Source organism: Anopheles coluzzii, chromosome 3, assembly GCF_943734685.1.
Source record: "Anopheles coluzzii chromosome 3, AcolN3, whole genome shotgun sequence".
NCBI lineage: Eukaryota > Metazoa > Arthropoda > Insecta > Diptera > Culicidae > Anopheles > Anopheles coluzzii.
The window spans coordinates 36,826,770-36,847,391 of NC_064671.1; the positions used below are offsets into that span (position 1 = coordinate 36,826,770).

A 20,622-nucleotide genomic window follows, 5' to 3' on the forward strand; every position below is an offset into this window, starting at 1 on the left:
ATCAATGAGGTCCAACAGAAGAAAAAAAATCGATCGATACACAATTTTTGACACAATGGCAACGAAAAAAACGAAGACAGAAACGAACACGACACCGTATTAGAAAACCAAACTAAATTCTAATGGCATGTGGTATGTATCTTTAGAGGAAGCTTCCGCGTCAGCGAGCTAACACGCAATCAATAGCTAAATATTAACGTAACTCAAAGCCATTATCCGTTAGAGCTAGCAACAGGACAGTATGGTAATAGTGCATCACGTCTTAAAACAGACGATCTTAAGTAGTAATTCAGGAATCGGCCTGCCACCGGGCAGCGTTCAACAAATCAACCACTGCCATTTTCAAACCTCTCGATAGCTGGACGTAGATATTTAGAACCTTGTATCGTGTATCGTGTTTAAACAATATTCCGATTATCATCTCAAAACAAAGTAGGAACATCTTATCAAACATACAGCGACGAGCGAGCGGAAGGGTGAAATAACACGTGAGAATTGGACTGATTGTGAATTGTGTTCGGTGGCAGAAAAGGTAGGCATCATTTCAGGGATAGTTTTCTTACAATCAATTAACACATAGCGTACCGTAAATTAGTAGAAAACGGATACAGCGAACCAAAAATATATAAGGGAAAACAAGTAGTATCCGTTTATGTTTGCTCACCAAACATGTGTTTGTACCATCGTTTATTTCGGCAGTATCTGAGCTGATAGTTCTGAAGTATTCTAATTTAAAACATTGAATTCGTCACTAAGCAGTATGTGTGAACCGTAAGGAACAATCTACCGACATTACCATTGCTAAATATGGACAACAAAATACAAACATTAAGCAACAATCATAAACCGTTTAGACTTATACAACGAAACAATTCTGTCTGTGTGGTTGTTTGGTTGTTGAAAAATGCATTTGGACTCTCTTCTAGTGTGAAAGAAATTCTTTCCTCCTTTTGTTCTGCTCCACTTTACAACACATTACCCTTCAACCGATCGACCGTTTCCTCGGCAATGATCTTTATCAAACTCTCATCGTACTGTTTGTTGTCTTCGGTTTGAGCTTCACGAGTTGAATTCGTTTTCACCTGTCCTGTGGCTGGCGACGACGTTGTTGCTGGTGCTGCCGAAGAGTTAAACCATCCATTACTACCCGGCTGACGTGCTGCAGGATCGTTTCCAAATGTGGACCATATTCGTTTTGATAATGTTCGCAAAGGTGTGTATCATGCCAAAGAAAACAAAAATAAACGAAAAACAAAATGAAAGAAAATAATAGAAATAAGGATTTTCACGACTTGCCAACGACCAAACGCCACATGCCACTTCCTCCGTTTCCACAGCAAAGGCCCGCCCAGACTCCAACGACCCAGCGAAATGGACAACACTAAAAGTGTTTGTGTGTTACTATGCTATTGTTTTGTTTCGGAAAGATTAACACACGCACAACATATTTGTTGTTTTACTCTACCACCGATATACGATATACGGGTGGCTGATGGAGATGGAGCGGGAACTGAGAACAACCCCAATTCCTTCTACTTTATTCGCTCACTCAAAATGCGCCCTCTTAACGACTAAACTAAACAAAAATGCAACCTGCGCTTACTGCGACACGCGCGTGTCTTTTTACCATACACCAAACGAAGCGATCTTTTGTGTGCCTCACTCTCTTTCCCACTCAATCTCTCACTCTGTCTCCCTCTTCTCTCATTCTATTTAATTGCCCTTGCTTCCCTGCTGTTTGCACGATGATTATACAGAAAGGGGAGGGAGGAAACAAAACTATCATCCTCGCAACTGTCGACGTATCCCAGAGTTTTGTGTTGAGTGAGCACGCCTTTGCTCACACAATAACCCGGAGGCAGATCGTTAAAGGCATTAGAATTAGAGACGGAGAGAGGCTCAGCGGCTGGGGGATAGAATCCCGGAAAGGAACACGAAATCGCGGCACATAATCCATCTTGCAATTTCCCTGACCGATCATCGTCTTCACCCGCCAGTACACGGTACTACTACACGCTGCGCTGCTTGGTGGAGAAGGAGGAAGGTGGTGGTGGTCACGGCTCGTCGTCGTTTGCCATCATTTTGTCCCAAATTTGCACTCCTATGTATCGACCCACACACACGCACGCACACTGTTATGCTTCGCTTAACTAGTTTCTATTAACGTTCTGTCTCCCTCTCTCGCTCTCTCTCTATTTCGTTTCGCAGTATGGTATTATCGGTTTTAGGCAAATAGGTTCTTAAAATGCACCTGCGCTTGCGTACTTATTTTCCTACGGAAGGGAATGGAAATAGAACAGATAGAAATGTTTCATTAGTTTAAAATGATCGTCTACTCTCTACTCACACCAATTGGAAAAAGATCAATTACTTTACAGGGTTACCAGGGGTTCTCATAGTTGTGGGACACTTACTTGACTTCTTTTAATGGGAAATGAACTTTATATGAAGGAAACGGGACTCTTAGGCACCCTTTTTGGACAGACTCCTGGGAAATTCCAATTGGATTTGTCCCACAAGGGTGCTGTAGAGTCCAATTCCCAGTAAATTATGATCATTTCACGTAAGAAAGAGTCAATAAAGTGTCCCACAGCTATGATAACGCCTGAAAAACCCTATAAAGGGGTTACAAAAAATACTTTCAAGGAAAGACTAAATCAAACAAGATAAGAAATTATCATTTACTTTTACGAATGTCGAACATATTTAGTTAGGGTGGTTTCTTTACTATGTGCAAGGCTTTGTTTTATTAAAACTACATTTATACAACGAAAACAGACGGTTGTCTACTGAACCATGGACATGCCATGTCTCTACACACACTGGCTGCCAATTTTTTTTTTAAAAAGATCTGATTTTAAAACGCAAATCAGAAGCAAGACTTTGGAATGCCAATGTGCATCCTGTGGGATACATTATAATACTTTTTAAATATTCGTTATTTTGCTGTCTAAAACGGAGTATCTTGTGCGTACGGAAATGCGCTCGAAGACGGTGGATGAAACTCTACACCCATCGTTAACTTCTCGTGCGTGGTAGTATCATTATTAGTGTTAGTAGCATTATCGTTCGATGGATTAGACTTGGTTAGTAGTGATGCCTCCGTTGCCGAAGGCGTTAGTAATTCTCATTTCTTACTTGAAACTTTCTTCGACATGTCGTCGAACGTATCGTCCTGAATGTTCAGCATCAGGCTGTTGGCAGAGAGGTACACTCGGTTCTGTGAGTTTGCGATCTGTTGGAGTAAAAAAGGGGAAAAAACCCATTAGAATGAATGCACCACAACACAACCCACAGCAGCAGCCACTCACCGTCCTGGCAATGTTCTGCGCGGCACGGATCTTGCGCAGCTTCAGGTAGCCGGGATTTTCGGCCACGGCAATACCCAACATTTTCGCCGCCTCCGCTTCACCCTCCGCCTGTACGATCTTCTGCTGACGTTCCTGCTTGGCCCGCTCCACCAGGAAGGCGGCCTGCTGTGCTTCTTGCTGCGCCACCTGTTTGCTTTCGACCGCCGCCGTGTACTCCCGCCCGAAGCTCAGCTCCGTCAGTGACACATCGTCCAGGATGATGTTAAAATCGGCCGCCCGCTCCACCAGCTCACGGCGAATCAGCAGCGACACCTGCTGGCGCTGCGTGATCAGCTGGGAAGCGTTGAACTTGGCCACCACACTCTTCAGCACCTCGTTACAGATCGAGGGCAACACCTTCTCGTCGTAGTCTTGGCCCAGCTGGCGGTACATTACCGGGAGCTTCCGGGCGTCCGGGCGGGACAGCACCCGGAGCGAAATGTTCACCATCTGCAAATCCTTCGAACCGGTCGGGGAGGAGATTTTGCGCGGCCGGGAGCGGATGTCGTAAATGATCGGATACTGGAACCAGGGCACGCGGAAGTGCAATCCTTCCGAGAACACATCGTCACCGACACCGCCGATACGGTTGAAGATGATCGCACGATGGCCACCTTCGACTGTTTGGGAAAGGGGGGAAAGGGAGGAGCAATGGGTCAAGGCAGAAACATAAACATCAGTGACATGCCTTAACATGTGTGTGTGTACGAGGTTCGATGCAATCCGATTGTTATGTAACGACACGCAATGCTTTCAAGCCGGGTGGGACTGGGCGTTTCGGAGCATAGAATCACGTTTTTGCTTAATTATGATTAAATCACACCTGCTTTCACTATTGCAAAAGAGTGCTTCTTTTAAGCAATTACAATGATTCCATCCTCGCAAGCCGAACCATTCCTCGCACCGACCGGTTCTGCAAGCAATCGCAAATAGAGGTTAGGTTGCATCACTCTTGTACATATACACCCGTCTCCTCCATCGTCACCGGTGCAAGGGACTATTTCGCAATGTGTTGTACCGATACGTTACCCGTGTACATCGAGTTCTTGATGCCGTATGCAGCTGCCCCGACGGCGGCCAGCACCTTCAGCCCCGTGGTCAGACCGGGCGGACCACCCTTGCCGAATTTGCCAGCCAAATCGTTCAGCTTGCTCTGTGCCATCTTGTGTCGCTGGGTTGATCTGCAATACAGACGAAACAAGGCTTTATTAAGCGATTGTCACTAAGCTGTAAACTTATGAAACAATGGCAAATGGGAGAAGATGGTTATGAATTTACCAACTTTCTTGCCCAAATTAACACAATTATTATCCACGGATCGAAAACACACCTCTGCCGCTGGAGAGTTCTCGCGATTTCTTGCACCCGATAGGCGATGTCAGTTTGACAGCACGTGCTGGCTTTGACATTTCTACCTACGCACAAAACAAACAGGTTGGATCATTTTACGATCAATATTATTGCAGCCGGGTTTTCATAACGAGTGGTTGATGTCTTGGGTAGTGGTTGATGCCATTACTGCAATCGTTATCTTATTATTTTTTGTTTTGCTGAGTTATCATAATTAATCAAGTTTATTTTGGCTATAAAACGTGATATTTGACATATGTGAAAATTCGAGTTTCGCGAATGTCTCCGGAACTCATTATTCGTGTAAGGGAACGGTCAGAACCTCGTCGCATGCGATTTTGCCGCATGCGTCAAGAAAAGAGTTTTATCAATTTTCTAGCTTTTCATGATATTATAATGATATTTTGTTGTTTCTTTATAAAGATAATCATTATTTGATATGATTTTAGACATTTGACATCTGAAAAAAAATCGCATGCGGCAATGCGGCAATATCAAATGATTTTGATTTTGCCGCAGCGCCGCATGCGGCAGATTCGCAAGTGCTGTCATTAACGTCAAATCCCATACAAAAGCTTGCGGCAAAATCGCATGCGGCGAGGTTCTGAACGTTCCCTAACTCGGGGAAAAACTGTAATTTTTTTCGATAAAAAAAAACTCACAGAGTTTCACACTTTATCACAAGACCGCGGGACTCCTTGCCGAATCTGTCTTAGGTCGCTGGTAGACACACCGAAATCCACCATGTTTTTAAAGAAAAAGAGTATTTAAACCGTTGAAACTACTCGCTTGACACTTTTAAAATGTTTTGAAGGGGTCTAAGGGCAGCAAAAAACGCACGTCAAACCCTGTCTTATGCTGTCGTCTGTACAGGCGGTCCCCGAGATACACGGTACCTCTTATACGCGGATTCGGAGATACGCGGTTTTCAAAATTTGACAGTTCTTGGAGCAAATTGTACTGATTTGACACATCCATTGTGAAATACCAAATAATTTCCGTGTTGATCGAATGTAAAATGCCATTTAAAAAGGTTTAAAACTGTTCAATTATTTAGAAACATATCAAATAATTAATTTGGTGGCTAAACCCACCCCCTACTTGCAAAATTCCACGGAAATTAGTGATATTTTGGCTGGAAATCACGAGATTCGACTTACGCGGAAATTCGAGATACGCGGTATTTTGCGGCCGTTTTCGGTCCCCAATAACCGTGTATCTCGGGGACCGCCTGTACTGTAACGCATGTAACGCCAACAGCTCAGCTTCATGTTGACAGCTAACCGTCGCAAGCTGTCCACATCGTGCTGAATGGCCATACCCGCCCAACCGAGCGCATTGTGAAGGTATGCTGAAATCGCCCAGGAAGAAGAAGAAATGATGTCAGCCGTGGAGCAGCGCTGCTCTTTCGCTCGAGACCTAATTTATCCAATCTATGTTGCATCGCGTTATTGTTTTCTGTTTCGTGTAGGGTTACAGTGCTACCTGTAAATCGAATTGTCCCGTACGCTGGTGTTTTCCCCCGTCGGTTGCGCGCGTCGCGAGTGCGTCGAAAATGTCGAAACACGATCGGGTGAAATCGGGTGGCTTTCTGGATACGTTGCTCGGCCGACCGCACAAGAAGCTCGGTCGGCATGGAGGGAGTGGCGTGTACGGCAATGGGCCGAGCAGCGCTGGCGGCAACGGTACGGGCGGGTACGGCAGCTACGGCAGCCTGAACGGGGGCCGTCCACTGTCCGGCCCGGACGCGGACCTGGCGTCGCTGATGGAGCCGAACGAAACGCACCGCCTGAGCGAGGCGGAAGTCAACAAGCTGTTTCTCGAAATACTCGAGGACATGAACATTCCCAAGGACAAGCGCGACCCGCTGCTGGGCAAACCGCTGGAGGAGAAGCGCAAAATGATCGACATGCACGTGAAAGGTACGTAAGAGGCGCGCGGAACCGTCACCCCATACCCGAACGGGCAGCGCGGGGTGGACACAGTTCAGCCTCAACAAAGACGCCACACTCGCGGTGGGGGTCGGGCCAGCAAGCGTGCGAGAAAGCGAGACAGGAAGAGTGGTGTGGAAGTGCATCGGGGAAGTTGGTATTCGTGGTGCTTGGTGTTGTTGCAGTTGTTGTTTATTTACATGGTCAAATGGAAAGGATGCGCGGCAAGGTCTCGTTCCGCCACCACCTCGACCCTACCTGCCCTACCCCAAAACAGCGGTTTGAGGGGGGGGGGGGGGGGGGGGGGCTTCCTTTGGACAAGTCTTCAGTGAACAGCAACGCACGGACACACACACACACGCACAAAGGCCTTCAAAGTGTATTACTCTCTCCCGCGCGCACCCGCGGAGTCTCCATGGTGACCCACAAAAGCATCCTTCACGATTTGTGTGCGGGCAAAATGAGCCTGGGTGAAATCAGCGGCTCTTGGGGTGTGTGGACACCCGTACGGTATAGATAGCGAGCAGTGCAAGTAGGGGGGATGACCTAACGCCCCTTCCCTCCACAAACGGCCTACCACTCAACCGCGATTGTGAAACGAAAACAAAACTCAACCGTCGTAGCTGTAAAGAAGAACGCCGCGTCAAAGTGCACGAAACGGCGTTGTCGTAGTCGTGGTCGTGCGCAGTGTAAGTCACCGTGTGGCCCAAGTGGGGGAGGCACGGTCGTTCTCTTGTGCACTGCACTGCAACCTCCCCGTCGCGATTTCACGGCTGGGCAAACCTTGGTGATGCTAGTGAAAACACGTGCAAAATTAAACTCCCCTTCCCATCCTTTCAAGGATGGATCACTGCTGAACAAGGGGCAGCAGCGAGAGCGAGCCGTTCCATCTTCGGGTGTATTTTTAGAGCAGAAAACTGTCTCGGTCGCTTAATTTACTATAATTAACCTGTCAAAACACCGAGCGGTGAAGGAAGGACAGTGCAAACACATGACTTGCTGAGATCATCACCTTCCCCCGGGTTTGGAATTCCAAAAATATTTATACTTTTTGGCCACGGGAATCGTATCAATTATGGTTTCAAATCATCATTTGCACATAGCAAACACAGTAGCAGGCTGTGCATGCCCCTCGCCACAGTGCATATCCGTCACGGTGTCCCGCTATTTGTCGATTTGTCTGCGGTGGCCTGCTACTTCTTATCAACGCTTTGTGAAACGTCAGCAAATCAAACAAAGCCTTGTAGGCGAAGGCGGCACACACACGATGCGTGTATAATTTCAGTCGTTATTTTTTAAAGTACAAACGTGCAAACAAGACTGTTTACAATATTAAGCGCTCCAAAGGGGTTCACGAAAACTCCCGAACGTTGAGTGCGTTAGATTAATGGGCATGTTGTTGTTAGTATGGTTTAGAGAGGCTTTGGCTCCTGCGGAGTTCTTTCGCCTGATTAATGGGCATACTATTTATTTGCCAAGACACGAAAGAGACACGACCACTGGTGGAATCCTATGTGGGTGATAAGCGTAGCGTTAAGCAAGCAGCACCGTACTCCACTCGTTCGTACGTAGGGGAAAGCGGGGCAAAATGGGCATGTTAAGCAGTTTACTGAATATTCCTTTAAATATGCCACAAAACACAATTTTTCTTTCATTATTGTATGCCTCCACCCTTTATCTATGGATTTAAATTGCCACATTGAAAGAAAACAACTTAAAATCATGAAAACAATGAAAAATAAAAGTCGATGTTTTACGAGAAGCTATTTTGACACGCGGGGTAAAATGGGCATAGCCCTGGGGCAAAATGGGCATATGTAAACAAACTGCGAAACGTCAAAACACTGGGGCAATATGGGCCACAACAACGGCGCTTAGGTGATGGTCTATGCTTTTGCGCACGTTTTGTGAAATGTATTTTCGTTCTATCTTTTGTTTTGCTGGTCAGGAAAGCCCTTAAAATTCTTCCAAAAATATGTTATCGACATTAAAACAATTTTTACACGTTGAAATCTACAAAATTGAAACTTTTCAAGCTGTGGCTGTCATCATTATTGAGGCGACAAATACAACACCATAGCCTCACCAAGCGCTAGATGTCAAAAGCATCTGCCCATTTTGCCCCAAGCGTAACTGTCCATTTTGCCCCACGTGAAGCATTTTTGTATTTTTTGTTATATTAGTAAAAATACGAATTCAATCGCCTTGATTGCTTCAGACAAATTGTAAAGAAATATCATATCTTTAAAAATATATCATGAAAAACTTCAACGCATCCCTGTGACACACGTTTAAGCTTATTTTCGAAGTGGCAAAAATTACATCAATATACTGCTAAACCTTATTTTGCATTTTTCTTAGTTATTTGTTATATAAGGGTTATGAAACTTACATGGTGTTCATAGAACACTCTAATGAATGCATTTTTAGCATTGGAAAGTATCTTTGTAGTCAAATAATGCTTGAATAGAGGGTGCCCATTTTGCCCCACATGCCCATTTTGCCCCGCTTTCCCCTACAGGCGCAGGCAAAGTTGGCGCAAGCAAAATGCGCTATGAGCTCATAATTATAATTGTCTTATCGCGCCCGTACTCGGTACTTCTTATCGCGGCCTTTTCCACGGCCTTCGCTCCCCCAAAACACTTGTCTGTGCGTTTGTTTTCCATCCCCCGGAAATGTGTGCGTGTGTGAGAGTCGAACATTACCTTGAACTACTAGCCACTTTTTGTTTTTGGTTCGTATGTGTCGTCGAATCGTTTGTGGCTGTAACAAAAACGCTGATGAAAACACACTTTTGGCGCTAAACGGAGTAGCAACCGCAATCAAACATTTTCGGGTAATGTGTTTAAATTTATCGTAGACGCGCACCATCGAGTATGCCCCGCGTTGCCATGGTTACGCTGCGTTAGAGCCAGAGAGCATTAAGCGCGGTGTGTGGTGTTGTGGGAGTAAGCGCAACAGGTGTCATGCTGGCTGGCTGGCTGGGAGGGGAGGCGCTGGTCATGCGTACAATAGAGTTAGAGGAGGGTGAAACAATGGCGGTGTGTTTACTTTTAGGTCGCGTTTTAAACATGTGCAACAGCAGCAGCAGCAGCAGCAATTGATTCCGCACCCTTACCCGCCAAACAAATCCCGCCGCGACGGGTGCAGTCGAGCGTGTGCTGGGTCGGTTCCGGCGGACCACAAAAATGAACACCCTGCGAAATGGGGCGGATTGATGAGCGAAGCAGACAAAACAACGAAGAAGATGTATCGTCGTTTATTTGGTATTTTTGTTTTCTTCCAGCTCGGAATAGAACGAACGGAACAGGTTCTCGAGGACGAGAGGATTAATGCGGTGCTGGTGCTGTGTTTTCCAACTTTTATGTGTAGATTGGCACGGCAAAGTACGCTTCTCGTCTAGAAAATGATAAATTATCTTTGCGCTTTATCGACACGCAAATGGGTTAAATTCCTATCGAACGCGTGACAGGTTAGCAAACAAGCTTTGCCAAGCAGTTGCTCACACCCTAAACCCATTGCGCCCCGTGGTCGAATGGTATTAGGGATAGAAACATTATCGAGACGGCAAAAAAAGCTCCAAACGGCAACAAAATCAGCGATTCGATTAACACTAAAATGTTCCTATCTTTACGGCGCGGTTCGTACGCAACGGTTGGATCACAATCCTATCATTTCTCCCATTTTTTTGATGATGGAACCTAACCCAATATGGATTCTCTTGGAGCATTTTACCTGTTTCTTTTCGTTTCGTTCGACCCTTTCTAGTTGAGAGTTGGATTTCTTTTCGGCACCAACAGTGATTCCACTCCAAAATCTGTTGTGTCTCTCCAGCTGTGCGATCTGGCTACGAAAGAACCCTGCTAAAACAAGGGAATAGGCGCTCGCGTAGCTCTGAAATAGCTCACACCGTCGTAGCCCCGTTATTCTTCACACACCACAACCCCACCACAGCCGAGAAAGCGTCAATCGATAATCAACGCGCTCTTGGGGCTGCGCTACCTACTACTACCCCGTTGGTGCTGCTGCTGTTTGTCGCTTGCGGTCGCGGACGTTAAAAATGCGCCGTACGATAAGAAAACCCCGAGGTCTGGAGAATGTGGATGTGGACGCTCGAAGCAAGAAGAGAACGCGTTGCGTGCTTTTACACGCCGTACCGCTTGCACCGTTGACTCACGGCCACACGTTCCTTATATGCGCATACTGCCGCGCTGTATCGCCTTTTTCGGCCGGCCTGACTCTGGCTATGATCCATCCCGCGAGCTCGGGCACAAGATTTGCACAAAATATTGCAACCATCATCATTGATCGGAGGCAGTGTGGCCTCAGCACACACACAACGAGTCTCTCCCCATTCAACCACGATGATGATCTGTTGTTTCTCCCTCCGGCATGTCCGTCCTGTGACGACGATGTCGCTGGGCGATGTCTCATCTTTGTTTAAACGTAGAGGAAGACCGTTCCTCTTACCGGAAAGACCGTTGGAAGCTTAATTTAATGGCCAGGCGATACGAGCGAGGTGACAATCGTACGTCAGGGAGAGCGGGTGAAAGGCGTATTCACCACACTCCACTCCAATATTCTCTTGTTTTGTTGTGCTCAACGACTGTGGGGTGATTCAAGGCTCCCCGCGCTAACTGATGAGCAATTTCGTTGGAGAATTTACGACACGTACTTTGAATGTCATGCCATTGAGACGCCAACAGTCGGTCAGTCTCCAGTCGGTGCTAACGATATAATGAGAAAAACTGCAAACGTTTATCTCTTTACCATGTGTTAAGGAAGAATTCTGTGAATGAATGTGATGGAGTGGGGCATTATGTTGGTAGAAAAAAGTATTTATTTGAACACAATTTGCTAATGCATACTCCTGCCTGCGTACGTGAAGCAACTCTCTTCTTTGTCTTGCTACATTGTGATAAAGAACCAATAAGCGGTGTATCACAGCTGAAAGATGATCGTCGTCGTCATCGTCGTCATCCCGTGCCCGAGTGTGGTTGCCTTCGGTCGCGTTTATCTAGTGGCGCCACGTGCTCATCCATCGTGCCACATGCCTCACATTACGTCAAGCAGCAAGCAGCAGCTGCATTCGCGCTCGATCGCAAACAAACGCTTCACTTGATCTCGCATCCATCCCCACAGACACCACATCACCAGCAGCCTGCCTTCTTCGCCTGCCTTCTTCGCCTGCCACGTCCATCGTAACGTCGTCGCGGGTTCTCGTTGTAATAGTACCAACCCCAACAACCACCCCTTTTTCCAACCCATAAGCCTTTTTGTTTGCTATTTCTGCACGTTTCTCCCGGAGCTCTAGAGATCTAATTCTTTGCCAAACCATCTCACCCGCCAGCTGTTCATTCTAGCGAGTAGAATACTCCTCTCTTCCCGCCTTCATGTGTGTTGGCGGCTCATTTATGAGTCGATTGCAACCACCCCTTGGGTTGGTTGGGAGGATTCACTTTTCCTGTGCAGCGCACAGCAAAGCCATAGACTGGCGCGCGGGCGTCTGGTCGTTCCGGCCGGCAAACAACCGATTCGTGCTTAGTGTAGTGGCCGTCGCTTTGCTGCGTATCTTCTTCGTTTGCACACACTTTTCCCCTCGCCAAGTTCAAGGTCGGTGGCGGACGTTAGGTTGGTCCAGTGTGCGTCGCAAGAAGAGCAGAGGACCAGTCGAGCAACGCGCCTGTGCGCAAGAAGAGAGAAGCCAGTTCTGGAAAGCTCTTACCATCATTACCATTTTTCTCTCGTTTGCATTACATCATCGGCTTTAGGTTGGTTAGGTTCCTTTCATCTTCTTCTCCTTCATCCTGTTTTGTGTGTTTGGGCCTCTCGTCATATAATCCTGTTTTATCGCCCTTGCGATGACGTGGTCCGTGCTCTCGCCGACCGTTAAAAAACATCTTGTTCAAAAAAGATCATCATCAGTAACGACAGTATTGCGCTGACGTGCGCGCGTCTCTGTTTTCAAATGCACCTTGCAGGTTATGGACGCTGATCTTGATGTTCACGCTGTCCTCCAACTGTGTGCGTGTTTTTCGTCGATGACACCATCACGCCATAATTAACGGTTCACTAATGGTTTTTCAAAATACAGATATATCGGCCTGTTTATTCAATTGCCTTCCGGAGCGAGATGATGATGATGATCATCATCATTCTCGACGGTGTTGTTTACTCTGGAACCGGGGTGAGACGGCGTATGATCCATTGGTTTTGGCGTGCCTTTCTTCGTTGTTGCAATCTTACCCCACCCCAAGAGTACCCACTAATGTACTTGATCATTGTTTGTTGGATGAAATTTAGTAACTGGGACAGCACAGTCACACAGTGAGGAAGCAAGCAAGGAGTAGTAAGTGTTGATGGCAAGCTATGCTGTAAACAACTCTTTTTTTTTTAAATAGAACGTTATTATTGCGATCAGCAGTAGCATCCGTTTGTGCTGATCGATCGATCAAATTTTTTTCGGAGTGTTGGGTGGGCATATATGGGTCAATGATTGATGTGGTGTGGAAAGGGAAGAATAATCGTTTGTAATCTGTTTGAAAGTATCTGTCCGTGGGGCTGACAAAGCATTTAATCATTACTCTTGATACAGAAGCTGTTGCTGTTTGCGTCATAAAGTGCATAAATCTCGTAGTACATAATGAGTTCAAATTGTTGATTTAAATGCGTTATGTTTTGATTTTTATTGCATTGAGATTTGAAATCATATTACCGTCTAAGGCGTCCTTGACAGTGTCCTGAACCGATCATAGTTTAGTGTCGTAATAGTGCCTTAGTTGGCTCTTCAGCTGCCCTTTACGACTTGGTGCCTTGGTGGACACGTTGTGTGGTCCTGTTCTATTCCTCTTCCTAAACTCTGGCTCGTTGTTGTAGTAACATTTTTTCTGTTTTTTTTATCACTTTATACTGCACAGATCCTATCTGTATACTTAGTAATGCTTTTACCCTGGCAGGATCAGAATCTATATCGATCGGAATGGAGCACTGAGACCTTCTGTATTAAAACGAACAGGCCTTTGATGTACGTACTTCGCGTAAAGCAAACATACAATTTCCTATTCTAGTTAGATCTAGATTTAGATTGGTTGAAGATTTACACAGGACCTCAATATTCCTCCAAATTTTAGTATCCTACATCAACACTTATTTCGTTCGACTACGATAAAGCTCAGATCTTAAATCGTTATGAGATCGTGTTCCAAAATCCTGATCGCGATATCATTTTATCCGTATATATATCGTTACGTTTAATATTTTGATGATCGATGTTATGTTTTGTGTCAAAAAATTATTGAATTTTATTGCATATAACTGATGCATAAAACGAGATTGTCTTTCGTAACTTTCGTAAGCGAATCTGTTAGTGTTATCCTTCAGTTAGCGACATGAAAATCAATGTGAATATTTCCTTGAACTTTTGGACGACTTAAGCTACTGATATTTGCTGAAAACATAGTAGAACAGCGAAATCCTGAATATGGACGTTGATGATTCTCTAAAAGTAACTTACTGTGAAAAACTTGCACTATTCATTGTATTCTTGTTACTGCTTTCAAACACGTTCAGAACATTCAGCCTTCTAAGGTATGCCCCATTAGATCGTTATCAAGGTCATCTTCCGCATGATTTCTCCCCTAGTCCCTGAGGTTTCCGATGACATGATCAACAACACTGGGTTCTGGCGAGTCTAATGCATTCTTTCTCTGTGAGTTCATCGATAAACTGATAAACTAAAACTAGACATTCCGCACATTCCACTCCAAATGTCTCCCTCCGAGGGGATATTACAATCAACAATTGTAAGATGAATTGGTGTATTATGTTACACAATCATAGCTTATAGGGTTTACTACTTCAATTGTTTGTTTGATTTTACTGTCATAAACCCATTTTGTTTCAGAAATGAAGAAATTCTTTCCTGCGGATTTACACTTTGCACCAACAACAATCACGAATCTTTATTAACTCGCTCTTTTAAGCAATACCAAAATTGATATTTCAGAGCGCATTCTACATTCTTGGGCATCATTTCTTGCTGGCAGTGCTGCGAAACTGACAATGTCATTTAAAAAATCTGACTGTAACAAAATCCATGTCAACGTCACGTACTCAGTTGTGATAATCAGGGCTGATGCTCAAACAGTTGGTATGATGACTTGATGACAGTTTAGTAACCAACGATTGTTCAATCACTTTGTCATGACTTTTTTTAATCTGATCAGTGCTGCAAAATGTTACTGAAATAGTCATGACAAATTCCGGCTGAATTAAAATAATGTCAGCGTCACGAGCTCTTCTGTAAAGATCAGAGGTGAGACTCAAACAGTTTGTGCGACCATATGCTTGGTGACATTTTGTGCAACCAACCCTTGGTCAGTAATTTTCTATCGGTGATGATCACGATAGTCATGGGAGATGTGCGATGCGTGCCACATGAGACTACTTAAGCGTCAAAATGAGTATGCTTTTTTGCTCAGATCGTCAAGAATCGTCCTACCCAACAGAGCATCAATGCAGACAAAGCGAGAAGGCATGCTAATTTTATTTGCATGAGACCCCTTGCCAAGTACGTTCCAAGAATGTCATAATCATCACCGACAGAAAATGTCGTGACCGAGTGAGTGATCAAGAGTTTGGTACTACATAAAATGTCACCAAACTTTTGATTGGTCCACCAACTGTTTTACTCTCACCCCTGATCATCACAGTTGTGTATGTGATCTTGAACTTCGTTTCAGTGATGAGTGTTGGTGACCGAAACAGTGGCATTTGGCAGCACTGTTCACAGTTAGAAAAAGTCATGATTATGTTTACGTTATGTTTGCATTAAACTCAGCCTACCTCAGCTCACTATCAGTCAGAGTATTGCGTTGGACTGAAGCATTCGCTCATCGCGTTCGACATGTCATGGCATACATTCATTCAATATCAATCAGCAATGAACATCAAGCTACCACGGATATGTTCATTGTTTTCGATTGTGATTATCACATGATGCTCGTGACATTTTGCCTTGAACCTTCCTTACGCTGGAAATTGACCAAGAGCTAAGATAGATAAAGAGAGATACTTTCTCAGGGACTTTAAATATATAAATACAGACATGAGCAAGAGACGAGAGAATTGGTTTTGGAGAAAGCCCTTCGAGTAGGTCCTAAACAACGTGACCATCGTGAAATTTCAGAAATTAATCTTGAAATTCTAATTGGTTTTTTCTCTCTCCCGATTGCAGGAAAAATCTCGTCCGAGCATCGTGCGAACTCACGATTCGAAAAACCCTCCGACTACGTACAGTACCTGCACGAAGGCGACTACCTGAACCGAACGAACAAGCTGCTCGCCTGTCTGGAAAGTCTACGCGTCGCGCTAACCAGCAATCCGATCAGCTGGATCAAGGACTTTGGCGAGGATGGCATCAACGAGATCGTGTCCCTGCTGCGGTACTGCAAAACCGTGCCGCGCCGCATGCACAAAATCGAGTACGAGTGTCTCCGCTGCCTGAAGGCGATCCTGAACAACTCCTGGGGCTTGAACGTGATCCTAACGCCCGATCAGCATGCGGTAGTGCTACTGCTGGCGCAGTGCATCGACACCACCCAGCCGCACACGATGTGCGAAGCGATCAAGCTCCTGTCCGCCCTGACGCTGCTGAAGGATCGCAACGGGTACGAGAAGGTGCTGCGGGCCATCACCAACGTCAGCTCGATGCGGAAGCCGGGCGCGGAGCGGTTCCGCCCGATCGTGGAGGGCCTGCTGATGGACAACGATCGCAACTACGAGCTGACCTGCAGCACGATGATCTTCATCAACTGCATCATCAACACGCCGACGGACATCAACTTCCGGCTGCATCTGCGCTGCGAGATCATGCGCGCCGGGCTGTACGAGCGGATCGACCAGCTGTCCGAGATGGTGGACAAGTGCGGCAACGAGAATCTGGTGAACCACATCAAGATCTTCAACAGCTACCGGGAGGAGGATTTCGAGGAGTTTAGCAATCGCTTCGACAACGTCCGGCTCGAGCTGGACGACATGAACGATTGTTTCGAGCTGCTGAAGAACCTGGTCGCCGACACGGCGAGCGAACCGTACTTCCTGTCGATCCTGCAGCATCTGCTGTTCATCCGGGATGATCACCAGTACCGGCCGGCCTACTTCAAGCTGATCGAGGAGTGCGTTTCGCAGATCGTGCTGCACAAGAGCGGCTACGATCCGAACTTTGACAGTCGCGACTTCCACATCGACACGAGCACGCTGCTGGACGACATGGCGGAAAAGACGAAGCAGATTGAGAGCAAAAAGTCGGAAGACTTCGAGAAGCGCATGACCGAGCTGCAGACGGCCAAGCAGGAGGCGGAGGCGCGCGTGGCCGCGCTGGAAGACCGCCTCAAGGAGATCGAGGCGACCGGTGTGGTCGTGTCGCCGAAGGGGAAGAGCAAGCTACCTCAAATCACCATTCCACCGCCACCGCCCGGTTTGCTGCCCGGCGGTGGCCCTCCTCCACCTCCTCCCTGTCCCGGTGCCGTACCCGTCATGATGGGTGGTGGTGGTGGTGGTGCGCCACCTCCACCTCCACCACCGTTCCCGGGAGCGGCGGCGGGTGGTCCACCACCACCGCCCCCGATGCCCGGCATGGGCGGTCCGCCACCTCCCCCGCCACCGATGATGATGATGGGTATGCGGCCGCCGGGAATGCCACCACCGTTCCCGAACGCCGCCCCCAAGCCGCTCCCATATGGGCTGAAGCCCAAGAAGAAGTGGGACACGGATGGGCCGATGAAGCGCGCCAACTGGAACGGGCTGGACGCGAAAAACCTGTCCGAAAACTCGTTCTGGGTGCAGGTGCAGGAGGAGCAGCTGGCCGACAATGACATGTTCGCCCGGCTCGCCCTCAAGTTCTCCTCCAAGCCGGCGAAACCGATCGACAAGGACGCGGCCGACCGGCCCCAGTCGTCGAAGAAGAACGTCGATCTGCGCGTGCTGGACGCGAAGGCGGCCCAAAACCTGTCCATCCTGCTCGGCGGCTCGCTCAAGCATCTGTCCCACGAGCAGATCCGCACCTGCCTGCTGCGCTGCGACACGTCCGTGCTGAGCCCGAGCGTGCTGCAGCAGCTCATCCAGTACCTGCCGCCGCCCGACCAGCTCAAGCGGCTGCAGGAGATCCGGGCGCGCGGCGAAGATTTGGCCGGGGCGGAGCGGTTTGCGGCCACGATCGGGGACATCAAGCGGCTCGGCGCGCGGCTGCAGAGCCTCAGCTTCAAGATCGACCTGCCCGACATGGTGCAGGACGTGAAGCCGGACATCGTGGCGGGGACGGCGGCCTGCGAGGAGGTGAAGACGAGCAAAAAGTTTGCCAAGGTGCTGGAGCTGATCCTGCTGCTCGGCAACTACATGAACTCGGGCTCGAAGAAGGACCCGGCGTACGGGTTCGAGATGAGCTTCCTGCCGAAGCTGTCCAGCACGAAGGACCACGAGAACAAGCAGACGCTGCTGCACTATCTGGCCGAGGTGATCGAGAGCAAGTTCCCGGAGGCGCTCACCTTCTACGAGGATCTGTCCCACGTGGACAAAGCGTCCCGCGTCAGCCTCGACACGATCCAGAAGACGATGCGCCAGATGAACAACGCGCTGAAGAACCTCGAGTCCGATCTGAACAACAACAAGGTGCCGCAAAGCGAGGACGACCGCTTCCTGGATGTGATGGGCCAGTTCGCGGTGGAGTGCCGCGCGCAGGTGGAGGTGCTGGGCCGCATGCTGGCCCAGATGGAGTCACTGTTCGGCAGCCTGTCCGAGTACTACTGCTTCGATCCGGCCAAGTACACGATGGAGGAGTTCTTTACCGACATCAAAACGTTCAAGGACGCGTTCGTGCAGGCGCACGCCGACAACTGCCGGTTGCGCGAGGAGGAGGAAAAGAAGCGCCGAGCGCAGGAGGCAAAGGAACGGTCCCAGCGCGAACTGCTCGAACGGCAGCAGCAGCGCAAGGTCGATCTGATCAACATCGATGCGGCGCAAACGCAGGAAGGCGTGATGGACAGCCTGCTCGAGGCGCTCCAGACCGGATCGGCGTTCGGCAATCGGGAGCAGCGGCGAAGGCGCGGCCCACGGCCAGCCGGTGCCGAGCGGCGGGCCCAGCTGAACCGCAGCCGGTCGCGAACGGGCATCACCGCGAGTGCGTTCTCCAGCCGGGAGATGCTGTCGGAGCTGCTCGGGCCGGCTTAGGTGCCCCCCGGTGTGTTGCCAGGGAGTGTGCCACTGAGTGCCACTGAGTGCCACGGAGTGTGTATAGTTTTGAGATTCATTTTGCAAAATGGGATTCCCCCACCTTTAGCGGACCCAGTTGCGCAAGGGCAATTTTACAAGGACTGTGTGTGTGGGGGGGGAGTTGTTTTTTTTAATCCAATTGGAACGGAACATTATCCAGAAAATTCAGTATTCTTCTTCTTTTTTTTACATGAACAATAATTACACTAGGATGCAATAATAATAATACACTCTGAGGATGGGACAAAAATTGTAGCTATATTTGGGTGCACATAGGGATAGGAAGGGAACTACAATGCCATCCGTGCCACAGTGTCCCTCTTTACCTGGAAAGGAAAAAAAGAAACCACCGTTCCATGATCTATTTCTTCGATGGACGATGGTCATCATTGTAAGGAAATGGAGAGAGAGAGAGAGAGGAGAGAGAGGAGAGAGAGAGCGAGAGAGAGAGAGAGAGAGAAAGAGAGAGAGAGAGAGAGAGAGAGAGAGAAGGAGAGAACAAAATGCCAACGCCAAAATCCGCAAAAAAAAACTGGCGATCGTCTTACCTTAACCACACAACGCAAAAGACTTATAAAACACACACACAGAGACAAAAGCGCCTTATAATTAAAGGTTGGAGTTAAATCCCCAAGAATGTGAAACAAAAAACCGTGATAAATGAACGAATTGTAAGCACAAAACCCACGGCGCCACACACTCTACTCCTAAAGTGCCGACGCACGCACGCACCGACGTCCTTTAGTTTAGGAATTGCGCGTGATCTTTACGGGAGACCACCACAAAACAACAAGTAGTAAGATAGGATAGGAGACCGATGGGGCTGGAGTTAAAAAATCGAGTTGTAAAATAATACGTACGCGTCAAGGATAATAATGGGATATAATGGGTCCCCGTCGCAATGGGAGGTTTCTATCTGCGCCATACAACACCAAGCACAACACATGATGCAAACGAAAAGGAACCATCCCCCACCCTGTTTTGACCCCTTTTATTGAGCTGAATATGGGGCAGCAGAAGCACAAACAACAACAATAACAACAACAAAAGACACCAATGGCCTGGAATGGAATGTGAGTGAGAGGGAATGAGATTTATAAAATCGAGATGTGCCTCTTCTATGTTTTGCTTATTTGTTTAATTTTTACCCCCGGATACACCAAAACGGCTGCCGTGTGTCCGTGGTAGGTGCAAAGCATACATTAACGAACATTTCGTTCTTTTTGTCACATATTGCGATCCCAAAAAGTGTGCTGGACAAAAAGGGAAGATAGATAGAGACAAACAAACAATCCAATTGGAATCCACCACAACAACGAATGAAATTACAAGAAATTGCCTGGTTTCTACATTAATCCTAAACAAACAACCATTGTTACAAAATAGAAAAGGTATTATACAATATATATATACAAACCACAACATATCATTCGACTGCAAACCGTGCGCAAAATTACGTTTATTATATACAGTACGCGCAACACATAAAACAGCCTTTTGTTTTTTGTTTTTTGTTGCTGCGATGGTGTTTACAGTTTTTTTTTTATTCATATTAGGTTATAAGTAGATTTGTTGCTATACAATTTACAAAACTATCTTCTCTTCTGTGTTTATTATAGTTCGACAAAATATCAACCTGTACAGATGTCCTTTTGTTAAGAAAAAAAACCGTAATAAAACAGAAAAAACCTCACATTTCTTAAGCAAAACAGCGTTTTTATATA

The 20,622-nt window shown here is 47.1% G+C and overlaps 2 protein-coding genes across 5 annotated transcripts; one reads left to right on the plus strand and one right to left on the minus strand.

The window, feature by feature from the left end:
- Window positions 1-886: 886 nt before the first annotated feature.
- LOC120954852 (prohibitin-2) lies at window positions 887-4,782 on the minus strand. 4 transcript variants are annotated; one of them, XM_040375113.2, is made up of 5 exons: window positions 4,681-4,782; window positions 4,380-4,531; window positions 3,312-3,970; window positions 3,139-3,235; window positions 887-1,159 (listed from the first exon to the last, which is right to left on the minus strand). In XM_040375113.2, exons 2-5 carry the CDS (start codon window positions 4,510-4,512, stop codon window positions 966-968), a joined length of 1,083 nt encoding a protein of 360 aa, XP_040231047.2. In that variant the 5' UTR covers window positions 4,513-4,531; window positions 4,681-4,782; the 3' UTR covers window positions 887-965. The 4 variants fall into 4 exon arrangements, with proteins under 4 accessions (XP_040231047.2, XP_040231049.2, XP_040231048.2 ...); XM_040375115.2 differs by having other exon boundaries at window positions 4,633-4,732; XM_040375114.2 differs by having other exon boundaries at window positions 4,629-4,729.
- A 1,244-nt stretch (window positions 4,783-6,026) lies between these two features.
- LOC120955948 (protein diaphanous) lies at window positions 6,027-20,591 on the plus strand. Its single transcript, XM_040377219.2, has 2 exons — window positions 6,027-6,622; window positions 15,867-20,591. Exons 1-2 carry the CDS (start codon window positions 6,256-6,258, stop codon window positions 18,854-18,856), a joined length of 3,357 nt encoding a protein of 1,118 aa, XP_040233153.2. The 5' UTR covers window positions 6,027-6,255; the 3' UTR covers window positions 18,857-20,591.
- Window positions 20,592-20,622: the final 31 nt, after the last annotated feature.